Consider the following 19,076-nt stretch of genomic DNA (forward strand, 5'->3'; position numbering starts at 1 on the left):
TGTTTTTTAGTGGATGTGTAGTGCAGATATCACTGTTAAATCATTTGATCATTGGTTTTATTACGAAAACGGCGAGACCGGAAATACTGTTTTCAACCCGTAACTTTACATGGAAGCTTGCCGCATATACACGTTGTCCTGACGAAACCTCAAATCATCTTCGTAATATCTATCAAACTATAGATCCTACATATCGACTGGACGTGGATTCTAAAAGTACAATATATACTTCTCGCTAGAAATCTAATCATAAAGCGTTTTAATGGCCAAACTATCCTACAATTTAGGATTTTACAGAGAGGGTTATTTGTGAATATACGACCCTCCGGAGCGTTTGCAGTCAACGGGAGAACTAGTGGTCGAAAACTTAAAAACGGGATTATAGGTCGTAATAAGCGCTTGAACAATCGACCTTGGTCGTATGAGTTGCAGGACTTGTTGGTTGCATCCCTAGCCAAATGAAGCATGAGTGTTACATGGTGATGTCACTATGTTACAGAAGCAAACAAAGGAGTCCAATGGAGGCGTTTCAGGGACGGGCGGGCTTCTTAAAGTTGCAAGCTATTTTCAGGGGAGCATGATATCTGTGCTATTGATGCAACTACTACCCATCCAATGTTCGGCAAGAGATGTTTCACACAGGTGCCAGACAGACAGACCCTGTCACCTCGTATGGCATGTGTTGTTATCTTTTTTCTCATCCCTGTAATAAACACCTTTTCTCTCAAAAAGCCTGCCGCCCTCGGCTGGATGCTGCCGCAAGGGAGGCGTGTGGCGCAGTGGACTAGTGCTTTGGTGTTCGGATCAGGGGAGCACAGGTTCAAACCCCACTGCAGTCAGCATGTCGTTGTGTCCCTGAGACACTTCACCCCAAATTGCTCCAGTGGGTATTGCCCACAGTATTGAGTATGTAAGTCGCTTTGGATAAAAGCGTCTTAACAAGTAACATGTAATGTAATTCATCAATCATAAGGACTCAGGAGGAGACAAAATAACTATCATTCGGATTCAATTTTGTCTGATTCGCCACGGGAAGTGAGTCGCTTCATTTTCGGTCTGGGCAACATCTTACTCCAAGTCACAAAAACATCTCATTAAGTTTTCCGTCAGTCTCTGTTCTATAATTTTGGTGTTTGGATGCAATCCATCACACTTTAGCCTTGTGGTGCTGTGAACAATGAATTTCCTTCTCAGTGCGATGACACCATTGCCCCGTCGCTTTCTTTTAGGCGAGCAGCCTGCTCACTTCCTCCCCGCTCATGTGGCTTCCTGGCAGGCAGCCAGACCCCCCCCCTCTATCATGGTCTATAAAGACTTGTGCTGCCGGTCCCGTGTGAGACAGGAAGCAGGGCCCTATGGACAGTGACCTCACTGCAGGAAGAGAGCGCAGGGTGTGTGTGCAGAATTGTAGTTCTCCATTCTCTCCAGATAGCACCAGTCACACGAAGTAACCAAACCAAAATATTTTCAGAGCAATTTTTAATGTGTACATGTCCAGCATGGCTTGTTAACACACTCAACTAGAGGTGATCACACAAAAAACACAAATGTATAAAATATTACATTTTCTACCGAAAAAACCCCACTAACAACCAACCAAAAAAACACAATTGGAATGTTATTAACAAAAAAAAATGTCCTATCAAGTTTGAGAAATAAAATAAAATAAAAATTATCAAAGACCAACAATAATCTCATCTGTTTTTATTTTTGACAGCTGCTTTTTTTTAGTATCTCATCCCAGTCAGGGATGATGGTTACATTTTCAAAAAAGTCACTGAAGCATTACTCGGGTAGTAATGAAGAGTTCCACCATGGAGGGCAGTAAATAATCCAGCAAGATCTACTGTCGCTGCTGTTAGTGGGGGACAACAGGCTGCTCAACAGTTTCCATGTCTGTCTGAAGCAGCACTCAATGTCTTTGTCTGTTCCATCACCGAGATAAATTAGCCTGTGGTGATTTAAAATCAGTGTTTTCAGAGTGGTTTAACGAGCTAAGGTGGGATGCACTCTGGGAAAAGAGAGAAGCATCTGGACAACCCATGATCCTTTGGGTTCGTGCCATCATAAGCCACAATGTTGACCCAAGTAGAAGAGAAACTGAACACAGTCGTACTGTATGTGAAGTTTTACTTCTTTCTTTGATCTTCTCAGTCCGTTTTTTATTGATCTGGTTTTTTCCCTTTGAGTTCAGACTTTGCACAGGGCTGATGCAATGACTGTTTGAAGCTTGTGGTTATTAGGAAGCGCAGGGACACACATTGACCACAGGAAGCTGAAGTGGAGTAGAGAGACATAGCAGGAAGAAAACAAAACGAGGAGGTTTTAACAGAGATGTTCATCAAAATAAGAGAGAAAAGCAGTGTTCACTGAAACATCCCGAGGGAGATGAAAGCTCAGACAAGGGATTGCCTCACCACACCTAAACCTCGCATCAAGGCCCTGTACTTCAAAACGAACAGAGAATTAACGTAAAAAGAACTTCAGCCATTGCAACTTGAAATGTGACATCCTGTTGCTGAGTCTGCGTAAAGCAGACTCAAAACCTGACAGGTACAGTAGGCCTACAGTGTTTTAAGTAAATCCTAACACAGTATTCAAAGTTGCTGAACAACGATAGAAAAAAGGCTTGGTCTTAGCCTTGACTAGTTTCCTATCGGGGGGTGGGAGAGGCGAAAGGAAGGTGAGGTTAGGGAAGACAATAATGTGTTTGTGTGTGTGTATTATAGAGAGTATATAGGGGGAGGAGAGAGTGTGAGAGAGAGAAGGCCATTGTTATTATTACGTTCCCCTGGGGCGTGGAGGGCTGGGCTGAGCATGGTGGGGGGGGGGGGCAGATAGAGAGAGTGTGGGAGATTTACAGTCAGAGAGAACAGGCCTCGCTTATGGAGAGTAGAGCTGATTAACTAAACACCTCGACACACACAAGCAGGCATCAATCAGCCTGCCTCGCTTCCTTTCTCAACCGTTACCATATTTCTCTTCTGCTAGCTGTCCTAAGAACATTACTGTGTCTCAATTGGGAAACGTTCCTTAGTCCGCTGCATGTTGTGCACTGTGAACACTGTGTGAATGTATACCCTGTAGTGTTGTCTTAAATCACAAACAGCTGCTCTACCCTCACAGGAAGTTGCAAAGACCACTATTAGCTAGCTAGCTAGCTAGCTAGTTAGCTTCTCAATGTAATCGTTTGCTGTAGCGAATCATTACAGACTAATTCACCCAATACAATTAACGGGGGCACATTTTTGACACTAGTATAGTATTACCTTTATAAAATACTGAACAAAACTAAGGTATAACTTTTACTTAGCAAAACCTTTATCTGCTTTCTTGATTCCAGTTTTTGACGGTTAAAAGTGCCAAACCATGCAAAAGGACGCACTTGTGCACTTCTAAGTACAGAAGGGCCCACATTGTCCTGCCAAAAAGGAGCTCTCAAACTGGCAAGAGAATATGGTTTAAAGTAAAGAAACGCCAGTACAATTAACGTTTTACACTTTAACGCGGTTAACTGCACGTGGGCTTGCTGTGTGGAGGTCACAAAGGAGAACTGATGATAACAACTCCACACAAAGCGCTGCCTCTAATACAATGAGTCGACATTTTGTGAGCCTGTCCAGACACGGGGCGGTCTAAGCATGGATGTGCCTGTAGGAAGAGCAGGACAGGGGAGGAGAAAGCAGAGGGGGTTTGGGGGGGGGCTTTTAACACTGATTAGCTACGCCCGCCAATCCCCCTCCCCCTCCAACGCTGATGGAGAGGAGGTGAGCGATGGACACAGGACACTGTTTCCTGGCAACCGCTATTGACCGGCCACAGATCAATCTGCAGACTTCTGGTGACAGAAGATTATGCTCTTCCTTTTCTTCCACTCAGCGAGTGTGCTGTTAACTTTACCTCCTTCTGAGCGGTGTCCCACCTCCACCTGTCTGCACCTGCAGCTGGAGGTGAAGGAAGAGAACGGCGGTGTTGTGTTTCCGCACCGTCTGTCAACATGCAGTCTGACTGGCACTGAACGAAAGCAGACGAAGCTAAATTGTGAGGCGCAGCTGGAAAGCAGGTTTTAAACTAGCACTGCAACTACTTATTGTCTTTGTTGATTCATCTGTAATTTATGTTCTGGGTATTTCCATTGTTTCCCCACAACTCACACAAACTACTTTTAGAATTCGATGTAGAAAGCTGGAGTCAAATCATTTAACTTTTTCCTTAATCAGTCAATCAAATATTTTGAGATCAATATAATAATTGTTCCCGATTCACTTACTATTTCCCAAATGTATTAATATTTTTAGCACCTTTTTAAACATGTGATGGGGTCTCTTCACAGCTACTAAGCACATACAGCAAAAGACCGTCACCTCCTGTCGGCTGAAGTGTCCTCTTTGGCTAGCACTGCGGTTGAGCTAGCAGGAGAATGTGGGTCACATGAGCGGTTGCCAGTGGAACAGAGCCATCAAAGTCCCCTATCTCCCTCTCTCTCTCACCCCTCCTTATTCCTGTGATCCAAGCTGTGAGAGCTCAGGGAGACGAGGTCAGCGTCCCTCCCCCTTTCTCTTGTGTCTCCTCACCCCCGTCAACCCCCCCCTCCACATCTGTAACCCGATCCGGCTGAGACCCGTCTGCTCAGATTGGCAGCTTGGTCCTTAATGTGCCGTCAGATAGGCTTCCTCCCATTCATATTGCAGCTGCACTCCTACACTCTCTCTCATCCGGTTTCTAGACTCTTATTGATCAGATTTTTCTAGAACATCGAGTAATGATTAGATTATTCACATTGCTCTTACGCCTTTTTTCTTCAATTAATGTTTCCATGGCAGCCATAGGTTTCCATTCATTTCTTTACAGTACAACATTCTGTATTTGAACTCCAAAAAAACGTGTGGATCTGTCATGATATACGATTTTCAAGTTGCCCTGTTGCAATGTCTATACAAAATGTTTTTTAGATACATTTTTAGGACAGATGTAAAGGGTCAACAGGTTTGAGCCTGAGTAAGCTATGCGGCTGCATAAATTAAGAACATTTATATTTTTAATTCATATTGATTTTTCACTTTGTTTTTTGTGCGTTATGTCTCTTCGTTGGCATCTTAAGTGACTTATTTTTGCGTGTCTGTGATTTTTATACACGACAAAATAAATGGAAACCAATGGCTGCCAGGAATATTTTTTTTTTACTTTTATAATGAGTAGTTTAATTGGACATTTTTATTCTGCCCACACTACACTTCCAAGATGAAAGGGAGAGGAGAGTGTTTTGTTTCTGGGAGTTCAAGGTTTAGTTTAGGTGTCGCAGGGGTTAACAGCATTTGCACACACCTGCTGTTTCTTAATGAACAGGATTAGTCTGTGTTCACATGAGCCAAGCCCACCCTGGTGCTCACAGCTCCAGTGTGTGCAGTAGATAGACCCCATGTGTGAACTTCAATTGAAAAAACCAAAAACACGAGGAGTAAAAAGTCCATTACGGAGTGCACGGTACATTAGCTGCACGCTCAGACCGCTTCCCGTTCTTGAGTTAAAGGCCAGGGCTTCGTTTGTTCCTCCATGGTGTTATGTCAAAGATGCTACTTCTCCTGTGTTATTTAACACTGAGCTGACTTTTTAAAATGGACCATTAGTCTCTCTGCTCTCCTGTGCAAAGAAAATATATTGCTGCTGACAGAAAGGAAGCTCTCTGAGAATTAGCCTCATAAATGATGGTTAAAGGAAGAGATACAGTCTGAGGCCTTTCAGCCAAAGAGGACTTTAAATGCTCTCCAAATAAGGAAACAAAAGAAGGCAGACCGATTGTGCTATAGATGAAGACTGGAAACAAGGCAGTGGTACTCTGAATGTAAAGGATACGGATACTGTTGATTCCACTTAGCAGGCTATATTTTCCAAGCCACAATTTCTATTTGCTAACAAAAAATGCCCAATATTTCACTTTTCCTTTAAATAGACGCGATGTTAGAGGGATTGTTTTAACCACTGTATTGGACTGAAACGACAAACTGTACCGCAGAACCAGGCGAAGACATCGAGAAGAAGACGGTGAGAAGGGGAAGACAATATACTGAACCCTTCCATAGTGATCCGTTTTTCTTTACTAACCCTTTGGATTTTCTTTGTGCCGACTGTGATAGCATGAGCACATAGGAAGGTATCGGCAAGGACAAAGACCCTGCTAAGATTAGACCAGGGGGGGAGGCGGTATATAAAGAGGCGGAGAATTGAACAGCCTTCCTGGTTTAGAATGTCACACAAAATGAACAGAAATAATAAAAAAAAACAATGTGCAAACTTCTCTCATATAAATAGACTACAGTCGACGCATTGTAGAGCACCATGGGAGACAGGAGGCGGTTAGGATGGTGTGTGTGTGTAGAAGTAAGACATCATTAATGCTTGCTTCTAGTGTTTGTGTACAGTATTGGATCTACTACCACAGGTTCTACGAGTTGCCAGAGACGGATGGGTCGGTGGAAAGAGGCTTGGATTAGAGGAGCGCAGTGTCTAAGGTTCCAATTTAAGTTAAAAGTTCAGTTTCTGCTCTTGTTCAGGGTCAGACCCAGTCCTGCAGCGAGCGCTTGCAGTGCACCAGCAGCCGCGGAGCCCCTTTGCTCTGCAGCGTGTTGATGATGGCGTAGACGAGTCCCAGGATGCACAGCACCAGGGCCAGAGGGATGGTCACCATCAGGATGTTCATGGTCCGCTCCTCGCTGTCGTCCACCTTCAGCACCACGTCCACCTCGTTGGTGTCTTCCTCACGGCCCTCCCGGTAGTCCTCGTCTTTGTCGCCGTCCGACCCTTTGCCCGCGTCGTTGTCCGTCACGTCGCGATCCCCGTCTTTGCCCTTGTCTCCGTCGCGTCCGGTTGCGTCGGGGTTGAACGGGGGCCGGTTCACGTCGGGGTATTTGCGCCCCGCGTCTGCGTCCGTGTCTCGGTCTGGGTCCTGGTCCGCACTGCAGCCCATGAAGTCTCTCAAGATGGACTTGGGGTAGCCCGGCTCGCTCTTCATGCGGTGGTTGTCAAACTTCCAGTACTTGGAACCCTTGTAGAAGAAGGTGTACGCTGGAGAAAGCAAGGAGAGCACAATACGTCAAATAACATGAAGATTTGAAGACGCACAAATGAAAGGAATAGTTTCAAAATGTTCCAACTCTTGCCAAGAGTTAGATGGTGCGACTGATACCACTCTTATCTGTCGGTTCAATAGAGTGGTGCAGCGATTTCGATTTTCACTAGGGCTCCCGCGACAACAAGCTATGGGATTTTGCAATAAATAAGATCTGTGGCAGACACACGTTTATGATGCTCACATGTTTTGTTCAGCAGAATAACCTCCACATAATAACACCACTTTTATGATTATTGAAGCGTAAATGCAATCACCAGAAGTAATAAACCAAAGTTAGGCTGTAAACAAACTACATCATGTCGCATGGCTTCACATTAGCATGGCTAGGCTAAAGGCTGACTCGTGTCTGGGTTATGACGTTAAGTTTTCTTATTCAGTTACTAGTTAGCATCCTCTGTTATAAAGACACATAGAAGCTTCTGAAATGTTTGAATAGGGTATTAACTGACGTATTTTGTGTCATAGACCAAAACGTTAAAATCTCTTTGGCTTGCGTTAACCAAAGACCCTAATTCAGGCATCTAACCAAAGGCACTTTCAAAACAATTTTAACTCCGAGACGAAGGAACCTGAAATGGTAAAATGCTAACTCGTCTCCAGGTTTTAGGACTCATTCTATACAAAGCTAGAGCCATCAGCAGGGAATATTAGCTTAGCATAAAGGCCAGACAGCTGGGAGGCTAGGGCGACAAAGCAATCATTTTCCCTGCACACAACTTCTGTAAATAAATCGTTTTTACACCTTTTTTTTTTGTACATATTTACCATATAGATGTTGCCTTGAGACTGAGCAAGGCAAGCTGTTTCCAGTTTTTAGGCTAAGCTACGCTAACCAAGTCACTGCTGGCCATAGCTTCATATTTGCGGTAGTGTTATATGAAAGTGGCCTCAACCACCTCATCTATATCTCGGCAAGAAAGCCAATAAATGTAATTCCAAAAACTTGTCCTTACATAACCTAAAAAAATCGCAAACTTGTTTACTTTAAATTGATTGGCTGTATATTTAAAAATGTCTACTGAGTGTATCTCTTGTCACGTGCATATACGATTTTGCACTGCAATCCATTACTTTTGCTGTTATTATAAAACCCTATAAAGTGCATTGAAATGCCCAATAAAAAAAAAAGGTACAAATAAAGTTGTCTTGCTTTGTCGACTGTCTACCGTAGATCGAACCACTCCTCTCTATTGTCACTGTAACCAAGCACAGCCAAGCACAAAGCACTTCACATGTATGTGCTCAAATTCACACACACACTGCATCCCCTTTCTCTCCTGATGATTGTGTGACCACACCCTGATTCTTTGTTCCATGCATCAGTGGGCCCCAGCCCTTTCTGGCTTTTTCACACATACACACACGCACACACTCAAACACACATTCACATTCGATACAACCACTCTTCTTGAGTGAGCTCACCTCCATCATCGCTGAGGAAGGCCCCTTTGGGGGAGGAGGGTACTGAGGATCCCCAGACACTGATTGATTTCGGGTATCCTTGGTCCGTGTGGCGGGACTGCTCGTTGAAGCGCCAGTACCTGCAGACAGCAGTCAGAACCAGTTGTTACTGTAACTGTCTAAACAAGTAAAGAGCAGAATTCTTACAAAGTGCAGTGCATGGTGTGTGTATAATAACTGTCCTTACTGGTAATGCACTAGTGCAACTACAAAAAGACAGTGTGTAAGGTCTCTTTCAAAATACAGACCTTAAGTGTAACTATGTTTCTACTTAAATAAAGGTTCAAGGTTCAATGTTCTTTATTTTGTCCTACGAACATAGCTACAGTGTAGTTATGCCGATGAAAATCTTAGGTCACAGGCTTCTCCAACAGTGCAACACAATAACACAGATAAACAGAAAAATATAGTGCAAGAAATAGTAAATAGTAAATACAAAAAGAAAAAGAAAAATAGTTTAAAAAAGTGAAATAGTTCAATACGATATATTAGATAAATAATTACTAAGTAGCAGATGAACGTTATGGATGTTGTTTCAACAGTTCAGGTGTTTAACAGTCTTATTGCCTGTGGGATGAAACTCTCCCTTTCACACCAGCGCCTTTTCAGCTCCGGCTCGGAGCTAGAGCCTGAAAAGCGCCGGGTTTTCCTGTTCACACCGCAGCGGCGCCGGCTCTTAGCTCCGGAATCCGCTTCATTTCCAGCTCCAAAAAATTGTCGGTCCAGAGGCAAGAGCTTTGGAGCTAAGAGGCGACGTCACTTACGTCTCTCTTACGTCGAGGCGTGCAGGAAACTAAACCCACCTCCCATGGGTCGACTGTCATGCCTGCCTACAAGCAGTAGTGCCTATAAACACACTTTATAAAGTCAGGCAGCACTAACCAGGCTTCGTGTGATTCTGTTTATTTGTGCCTTACTTTGACCATCCGTTCGCTGTTATCGATCATTGTGGAGAGAGGCAGACGTGTTGTTTTGTATTATTGCAGCTATCGGATGCAAGTAGTCAGTTTAGCTTCGGTTGCTATGCTAACATCACCCGTTTTATACCAGAGAAACTTTCATAACAGCGTTGTGATACCAAACAGTGTCAATTCAGACTGACACACATTCACTTAGGCTAAGGGAACTGGGGATATGCATCAGCTGCTTGTGTGAGTCGGACAGTGAATACTTTAGAGCGGCCGCTGCAGTGTGAGCTAACCGGGAGCTAACGGGAGAATAAACTCCCGTGGAAGAGCAGCCAGCACTGCAGCGGTCGGTGAATGCTGCAGAAACACATTAATAAACAATGAACCACGGCACTCTGGAGCAAAGTATAAGGTTGGAGAAGTCGTTATTCAATTTATTCTGGCTTCGTGTGATTAAAAGCAACACGATCATCGACCCGACGCAGTTGTTGTTGTTGTGAGCGCAGTAATGGGTGCCGTTGGGGAGCAAATCAGCGATGTAAACGGTGACGCCATGACGCAGCAAGGGCAGCTCTGGGGCGCCAGTGGGCGGTGTGCACAGAGCGGGAGCTGAAAAGGGAAACCGGAGCTGAACCAGAAAAGCTCCCGCTCGGAGCTAGAAACTGAAAAGCGCTGGTGTGAAAGCCGCATGAGTCTGGTGGTTTTAGTCCAGATGCTGCGGTACCGCCTGCCAGACGGCAGCAGACAGAACAGTTTGTGGCTGGGGTGATGGGCGTCTTTGATCATCCTGAGGGCTTTCTTCCTGAGCCGCTGGGAGTAGAGGTCCTGCATGGATGACAGCTCCATCCTGGTGATGTTCTGTGCAGTTTTCACCACCCTCTGTAAAGCCTTACGATTGAGGGCGGTGCAGCTGCCGTACCAGGCCGTGATGCAGCCAGTCATCCTCTCTATGGTGCACCTGTAGAAGGTCAGGATGCTCTCTATGGTGCACCTGTAGAAGGTCAGGATGCTCTCTATGGTGCACCTGTAGAAGGTCAGGATCCTCTCCATGGTGCACCTGTAGAAGGTCAGGATGCTCTCTATGGAGCACCTGTAGAAGGTCAGGATCCTCTCCATGGTGCACCTGTAGAAGGTCAGGATCCTCTCTATGTATCTATCCTCTATACCTGTAGAAGTTGCAGAGTATCCTGGAGTCCATGTTGAACCTCCTCAGCCTGGGGAGGAAGAAGAGCCGCTGTCGAGCTGTTTTGGTGATGGTGGTGGTGTGAAGAGTCCATGTCAGGTCCTCAGTGATGTGGACACAGAGGAACCTGAAGCCGCTGACTCTCTCCACCGCAGTCCCATTGATGGCGATGGGGGTGTGTCCCTCTCTCTGCTGCTTCCTGTAATCAACAATCAGCTCCTTTGTTTTGCTGACGTTGAGATGGAGGTTGTTATCCTGGCACCAAGATGTCAGGTTTTCGACCTCCTCCCTGTACGCCGCCTTGTCGTCGTCTGTGATTTGGCCGATGACGGTCGTGTCGTCAGCAAACTTCACGATGGTGTTGGAGCTGTGTGTGGCCACGCAGTCGTGAGTGAACAGGGAGTAGAGGAGAGGGCTGAGCACGCAGCCTTGAGGGGCTCCGGTGTTGAGGATCAGGGTGGAGGATGTGATGTTTCCCACCCGCACTGCCTGGGGTCTGCCCGTCAGGAAGTTCAGGATCCAGTCACAGAGGGCGCTGTTGAGCTTGATGACCAGCTTTGAGGGCACAATGGTGTTGAAGGCTGAACTGTAGTCAATGAACAGCATTCTCACATGTTCCTCTGGTCCAGGTGTGAGAGGGCAGTGTGGATGGTGAGGGCTATGGCGTCGTCTGTGGACCTGTTTGCTCTGTAGGCAAACTGCAGGGGGTCCAGAGAGTCAGGGAGGGAGGAGGAGATGAAGGTTTTGACTAACCGCTCAAAGCACTTCATTATGATGGAGGTGAGTGCTACTGGGCGGTAGTCGTTGAGGCTGGTGATTTTTGTCTTTTTGCTCATACGCCGACGCCGTAGAGTCTCACTCTGAGCGTGTGCTGCTGCAGCTGCTCTCGGCTTCGTCCATACTAATTCATTCATTCATTCAATGCTCGCCGGTTCCGCGGTTCCACATTGTTTGTTGTGAGGAGTCTGATATATTTAGTATATTTATATTTTAGTGCGACAGCCAGGGGTGACAGGCGCGTACGCGTCACAGGCAGCTTGCTGTTGCCAGATTGGGTGGTTTTCCGCATTATTTTGAAGCCTGTTTACGGTGTGTTTTAACTGGGTTTTCGGCTGAAAGGCATATGAAATCTGGCACACTTTTGAACGCCGTTATAATACAGTACTGAGAATGAACGCACTTTTGAACGCCGTTATACAGCGCTGAGAATGAACGCGTTCTCAATTACGTTCATCTAGCGGAAATACAGTACCTTCAGTTCATGTTCGCCCAAAATATGAACGCGTTCATGAACGATCGTTCATTGAATGCGTTCAGGTACATCACTGCCCGGCCGGAAGTTGGGGTCTGGCTTCAGTAGAAGCTGCTGGGACTCCCGAGTAAATCGCCAGAACGCCGACACCTCCTCATCTCCACCGCTCCCATATTTTTTTTGTGTTGCCATAAGTTATTCTCTCTCCGTTGGTGTGCGGTGCTAATGCTAATGCTAATAATGCTAATGCCAGCAAATACAATGGCGGCTTCACAAAACTTTTCAGAGTTTTACGGGGCGTGGTTTGCAATTCGCCCAGCCAATCGAAATTGGTACTTTTTTCTCCCCAGGATAGTACCACCTCTCTAGCAGGCACTAAAAATGGGGGTAAAAGTTCTCGGGAAGTAAGTACTCTTTTTGCTGTGAACGCAAAATTCCAGGCACTAACGGAACTAAACGGGAAAAGTATGGGTAAAAGTACTCCGGTGTGAACGCGCCACTTGTTACCGGTCTGTCCCATTTTAGTTTCTGCCTGGCAGGCGGCAGCAGCAGCAGTGAGATGTGGTCTGATTTGCCGAAGGGAGGGCGAGGTAGAGCCTTATATCCATGTCGAAAAGGGGAATAAACATGGTCCAGTATGTTTCCCCCGCGCGTCAGGCAGCTGATGTGTTGATCGTACTTCGGAAGGACCTTCTTCATGTTAGCGGTGTTAAAATCCCTGGCAACAACGAACATGTTACCCTTGCATTTATTGTTAGCAGAAGTGGGTTCAGTATGTTTGTTTTGTCCACAGAGGTGTTTAACTTGTTACAAAGAGCTGTACAAACACAGCTGCTGCTTTTCCTCTGGTAAAGTGCATTACTCATAGGGCATTGCTGGAACATAAAGTGGTCCAGTGATCTCAGTCATTTGAGTCTTTATATGGAAACAAACACAAAAACTCCATCTAGATTCAAAACATTGACACTGTACTTCATCAAGTGAACTTATTTTCTAAATTGGAAAAGTCTGAGTTAAAGGGCAACAGTGGTTATGGTTTAATAAGTCATACCTGTGAAGTTGTACTAAGGCTTGATAATGCTTTAAACTAAATGTTAACCTTAACATGCTCGGATTAGTAATGCTTTCATACTGATGTGTCCATGTATGATGTTTACCATGTCTTATTTGAACATGTTAGCATGCCAACATACTGCAGCTGACACGGAGTAGGCTATAGCTGAGGTTAATGTTGCGTTACTTGTCAGCTTTTCTTTGATGTAGTATCAGTACTGTGTCAAATGTTGTTATAAATCATAGTCAATCTCATCTGTTTTTTAAATCAGGTCTTGATTGACTACATTTCTGGGCATCAACATTTTAGCAACTGTTTTAGCATAATTTGAGTGATTGGAAAACAATTTTAGTTTTAAGAATACAATACAGTCTACTTCCATTTCAATCTACTCTAGCTAAAATCTCACAATTTTCTTTATCCAAAAATATGTCAGTGTTGTCGCAATGCAAATCCAGCTAGCGCAAACCCCACCGCTGACCGGCAGCAACAGACTTTTTTTTCTTTTTTTGTATCTAGAGTGGAGTCTGGACGGTCCAGAACCAGCTGTGATACCTGGTGCTGGTGTTCAGGCTGACTGAAATTTGAATAGGTTGGAAAAATGATAGAGCTCACGGCATGCAACACAGGATAACGAAAGGAGCATCGAGAGAGATGTGACAAAAGTGTTTAACTACATGTTGTCCTTCATGTCCTTTTTCATCAACAATGTTTAATGTTGATAAAGTCACAGTGAGTGTTGAACTCTGAGCCTTCTTCTCATCGTCTTACCGTAGGACATGGACCACATATGTAATCATTGAGTAACAAAAACAGCACTAGACTGAAATAAATGTCAGGTCATAAACCAAAACATTGGACAAATTGAAACCTGATAATGTAACCAGATAAAAAGTCTCTAAAAGGATTAACCCAGATTGAGGTTTGAATGTCCGTCTATCATATCGCTGCTCTATCAATATCGTTGGAGGCAGGTGATGTAGAGCCATGTGTGTGAGTCTGGCTGGGTGCAGGCTACATTACCTGTCTCCTTGGAAGAAGTAGGTGTAGCCGGATGGCTCCCACCAGATGGCTGTGTCTATTCGGTCATAGGGAATACCTAGGCCATAATCGACCAGTTCCATTGGATAGCCCTGTTCCAGGTTGGCCTCCCTGAAGAGCCAGAATCTGGTTCCTGGGGAGAGGAGGAGTGTTTAATGATCCTACATGGCCCACACATCTGTACATCCCTATCCACCCCCACTCACCACCCTTATGGACTCTGGAAAATGTGAGCACACACACAATCATACTGGATATGTCATGTTCACTCGGTTACACACACACAGCCAAGAGAACAGATGTTGCCCTACAGATGCTGCGTATGCACGCACATTGTATCTTCTGGCACGGAATGTGTTAAATGATTGAAAATAAACGAGGAATAAAAAGAGAACAATCAGAGAAACCAAACCAGAGCTTGTAAATTCTATGAATGTTATAATGATTTGCTGGCAAGATATCAGAAAACACGAGTGTATCATTGACTCGTAACGACCCATTAGCAGCGGCGTGTCTCGGGCTGAAGCAGGTTTCTCGCCTAAGGGAGGGTTTTATTGTTTTTACTGTGTCAGACAGGGGGACTCCGTTCCTCTTGGCACATCTCTCCTCTTGGCTTCAATCCACCTTCCCCTCCATCCCCCCCCTCATACCCACCCATCTATCCACCCACCTCTGGCCCCTTGCTCCCTTTTTAAAACGAAAGCTCTCCACTCAGCATCTGGAGCGAACGAGAGGTTGACGCAATGCTTCCAGTGTCCCTGCGGTGCACACGACTTAGAGTCAAATCCCATGACTTATTCCAAGACTTTCCAGGGATGCAGTGACCTATAGATTCTACTCCTGCTGTGTAACTGGTCTAAAGGGACTCACTTCAATGGATGGATATGTTCTGTCTGGACTACAACTTTTAGAACATGAGTCCATGAAGTGGTCGTTGTTTAATATATTCCCTGCAGGTCTTCCTAAGGTCCGCAGTCCAAAATTGCGATTCAATTTCCAAACATTAACAGAAGGATACTTCATTTATAATTAGAACAACAAGTTATTGTTGACATCACGATATCAGTAAGACTATTTGTACAAATATGAACTGTGTTTTTGCAACTTAACAAATAGGTTGTCATTAATGAACTGCCTTTATTTACAACGAGTATTCATTGTTACTATGGATTACTGAAGACATTATTATGATCTACTTAGACCTGCTCGAGCTAGCTTGCCTTGTGAGCAGAGAAGACAAGTAAGCATTTTTTAAAGAGGCCATATTATGCTTTCTCTGGTTTTCTCTTTTCTATTCTGTATTATATTGATTGTTCCTGTTAACGGGGGTGAAAAGAGGCGCTGCAGCACAGGCAGTATGAGAAGGTTTTGAGCATAAAATAATGTAAATATGTCACAAAATACAAATATGAGCCTGGAAATGAGCATACTACTGTAGGGCCCCTTTAACTATAGACTAAGGAATATCTATGTATGTGTGTTCATATAGTGAGAACCATCCATCTGAATGCACTTGGGGGTGCATTGCTGGGGACTGTAAAGCTCTCCCCTTGGTTCTCTCTCTCTCCTCTGCACTCATCACTGACATAAAGGGAATGCTTGAGAGAAGGGTCTCTGTGCTGTCAGACTCTGCAGCACTCATTCAGCCTTAGTAAAGGACTTTTCTCTTTAATATGTCTTAGTGTATTTTTGTTGTTTCCTTAAGTATGGACAATCAGGCAGTCCAGTTTTCGCAGCATTGTTTGTTAGATTAGTTTTTGGCCTTTAAGATAAACCCTTCTTGATCTTAGCAGCATCAGCCACAAGGTTGAGTCTTTTTCCACCACTTCCCAAGATTAAGAATAATATATTTAACCATTCTCCAAAAAGAAGAGTACTTTTGAACACGTTTAGCTCAGCAAAGGTCACAAGTCCAACAGAAGCACAAGCATTGATAAAGGAGTCTTCGGGCTCGATGGTCCTTCTAGTTCTGGACTGCCATGACCCACTTAAAGGTCTTAGCTTCAGCTGTGTGTGTCTCTCCTTCCCCTGTGCTCTCAGTTCTTGCTTCCTTCCTTTCTCTGTCCTTCCTCTGCACTTCTCTTGTTCTTCCTTCGCTAACGGCTCGCAGCCAAGTGTCACACAGAGAGCCTTGCCGATGACATCATCCTCCTCCTCCTCCTCATCGTCAGCAGCAGCTGAGCAGAGTCAAGCTGTATCAAACACCGCTTCTTTTCTTTTTCCTTCAACTAACTTTATCCACCGCCGGAAAACACTCGGTGACTCGCAGTGCAATCATGATCCGCTCCAAAAGAGATGTATGCTCGGCATGTAGAATGCATTATGTACTTTATTCGAGGAGGGGGGGGCATGTTTATTATTTTCATAATCTGAAGATGATGAAAAAGGTTCTGCGGTTTGCTTTATAGTTGAACTATGACAGACCTGGTGGTTTAAAATGACTATGGAGGATGAATAATGTTTAGAGTTTGTAAAGAAGAAACCATATGGGCATGATTTCAATGCGGGAGTTAATACTTAAGTCAAAGGAAATACTTATATTTCATATGCTCGTGATACATATTTGACCGTTAGGGGCTGACATGCAAGTCAGACTAACGTATGATAAAAGCTGGGTCGTGTGATGTGTATTAGCATGGCAGAGTACACAGTGCTGCTTCATCATTGTTGCTACTTAAGCAGACTGCATGTTGCTCTCAAGCTGGGAGCCTCCTTTCAGAACTGGGTATATTCTCAAAGTCTGTTGTTGCTAATCTGGACGTCTTGTCATGCTCCAAATGTGACGGGTAATAATACCAAAAGAAGATTATTTAGAACTGGCCTGTTTTTACAGCAGCAATAGCCAGAGACATGCATGTTCATTCCCTGAAGGACAGTGAGCAAAGCAGGATAAGAGAAGTATAGTCCAGCTTCCAATTCTGACCACTTTTGTAAAAACCTAAAAGCTTTGATGCAAATCAAAAATGTATTTAAAAAAACGTTTGTTCTATATCAAAGGCTGTGTACCATGATGTGTCCGCTCTTGGCTCTAGGAAGTCAGATTTGATTCAATCATATCAATTAGAAACGTACCGGATACAAAATTCTGTATATAGCTACTAAAAATGTTTTATGTCCTTTCTCAAAAATAGTAGGGTACTTATTAGGCTACACCTCAGTGCTCTCATTCCCTTGTGTCAACGAGATGACAGATACTCCTCATGTTACCTGCAGTCAGAGCATCACTATTTTAAGAATAGAACAGAAAGTCTGAGAAACAAAGTGATGATGACTCATCGGTATTACTAAAGCTAGCTGGAGTTACCTTAACTTTGGTTTCATTTAAGTATGTTGGCTAGAATGTAACATCTGTTGCGAGAAGCTACCTGACAACAGCATAAGAAGCCAGGCAAAATGATACAAGGCCAGCCATTAAAACACAAAGCGCCCATCGCTAAAGGTCAATCGTTATTTGAGGAGAATCCACATCAAATATTTAGTAGAGACTTAAATACAAAGCACAGAAATCAGTCCGTAATTGAAAGTGATTGGATTCTTTTGTTCTTATATTATCTTTATTTGACCTCTTTGATTGCATGTTTGGGGTACTTGGGATTTGTCCGGGCGTTGCGAAAATACATATCTGAAATGGATATGGTTATGGAGCCTTGAAAATTGCGTAAGCTGGGCCCAAGAAAACAGCCTCTTGGATGCATGTTGAATAACATACTGGGCCAGCTAGTGAGAGATGTCCTTCAGAGACGACTCCTTCCCCCTAGAAGCACCACAGAGCGCCACACAACTTCAGTGCTGCCTGTGGGCATCAGACTGTTTAACGGAGCGTCAGGCACTCAATATGCTGGCACTTATCTTACCTTTGTGTGTATTATATTTTATAACATTTCCCCAGGGGATAATTAAATCCCTCATTCTGAAAATGTGAGTGTGTCTTTGTTGCTCACCTTTAAAGAAGACGAACCTGCCGTCGTGTCTCTCGTAGGCAGAGTCTATGTCTCCCGGCAGCCCCCTCCAGAAGTGACCGATGGGCATGGGGTAGTTATCCAGGACCCTGTTCCTGCGCACGCGCCAGAACCACCGACCCTGAGGGGACACACGTATGCTTGAGAGTGCATCACTTCTTATTGTACGCTTAAAATACTCTGTTGTTGCTTCTGTTTTCTTATTCCTGTTACTCCAAGCGCAAACCAATGCCCAAATAAGTTCGAAACATAGGGCTTCATATCTTAAATTAAATATTTTTCCTTTTCAAAACATGCATATGCGCAGGAATATGTGTTTTGCTGCTGTGAGAAGGGTATTCTCTTTTCATAAGTCAACTGGTTCGAGCTGTTTCACCAAGCAGTCTGCAGCAGAGCTGAACCGGAGCGTGCACTACACTAACAATAGTGGAACCCTGGCAGGCTAATAATAGTCAGTTTCCGCTCCGGTGGCTCGTCAGGTCTTCGTGTTGCACTCTCTGTTGATCACAGCCTGATACAGTCACTTTTATAGAGTGATTTCAATATCAAGGCAGTGAAACAGCACATTTGATCCTAAGGACATCCATACACTCTGTATGCCGTGCACACGGGCCGGCAGGCAGATTTACACCAGCAGCGCTCAGACTCATTCGTGAGTGGTGAGTCAGTGTCCCTGCTTGTCCTGGATAATGTAACAGCAAAATGCTCAGTGCTGCTTCTTTCTGGCAAGCACACCTAGGTATGTCCTTCACGTAGGACACGCTAGCAGACAAGGCGGCGTGGCGCGGCACGGGATGGAATAGAAAGGAGATTGGATGGGAGAGCGGAAGGCCGAACACACGGCATGCTTTTCGATTTGTGTGGCCCGACGGCCGCTTTGTGTTGACCAGATTAAGACGGAGTTGACCATATTAGTCGTCAGCAGAACAGATCTCAGAGCGGGAGTTTGGATGTTGAGCTCTGCAGATCCAGCCCTCTGCTGTGAGCAAAGTGAATACAATGACAGCTCCTTTCTTATCTGAATGAACTGTGGAGAAAGTGGCGCTGATGTGCTACAGATGACTCCCACTCGCAGTGCATTAAGTACGT

The 19,076-nt window shown here is 44.6% G+C and overlaps 1 protein-coding gene across 1 annotated transcript in view; it reads right to left on the reverse strand.

Moving 5' to 3' along the window:
- Positions 1 to 5,806: 5,806 nt before the first annotated feature.
- Positions 5,807 to 19,076, reverse strand: part of mmp15b (matrix metallopeptidase 15b) — a 39,011-nt gene continuing 25,741 nt past the window's right edge. The window contains exons 7-10 of the mRNA XM_034104868.2: positions 17,970 to 18,108; positions 14,011 to 14,161; positions 8,552 to 8,670; positions 5,807 to 7,062 (exon numbers count right to left, since the gene is read on the reverse strand). Of these exons, the coding sequence (XP_033960759.1) occupies positions 6,554 to 7,062; positions 8,552 to 8,670; positions 14,011 to 14,161; positions 17,970 to 18,108 (918 nt within the window). The 3' untranslated portion in view covers positions 5,807 to 6,553. The remainder of the gene's footprint in view (positions 7,063 to 8,551; positions 8,671 to 14,010; positions 14,162 to 17,969; positions 18,109 to 19,076) is intronic.

Source organism: Pseudochaenichthys georgianus, chromosome 3 (assembly GCF_902827115.2).
Source record: "Pseudochaenichthys georgianus chromosome 3, fPseGeo1.2, whole genome shotgun sequence".
Lineage (NCBI taxonomy): Eukaryota > Metazoa > Chordata > Actinopteri > Perciformes > Channichthyidae > Pseudochaenichthys > Pseudochaenichthys georgianus.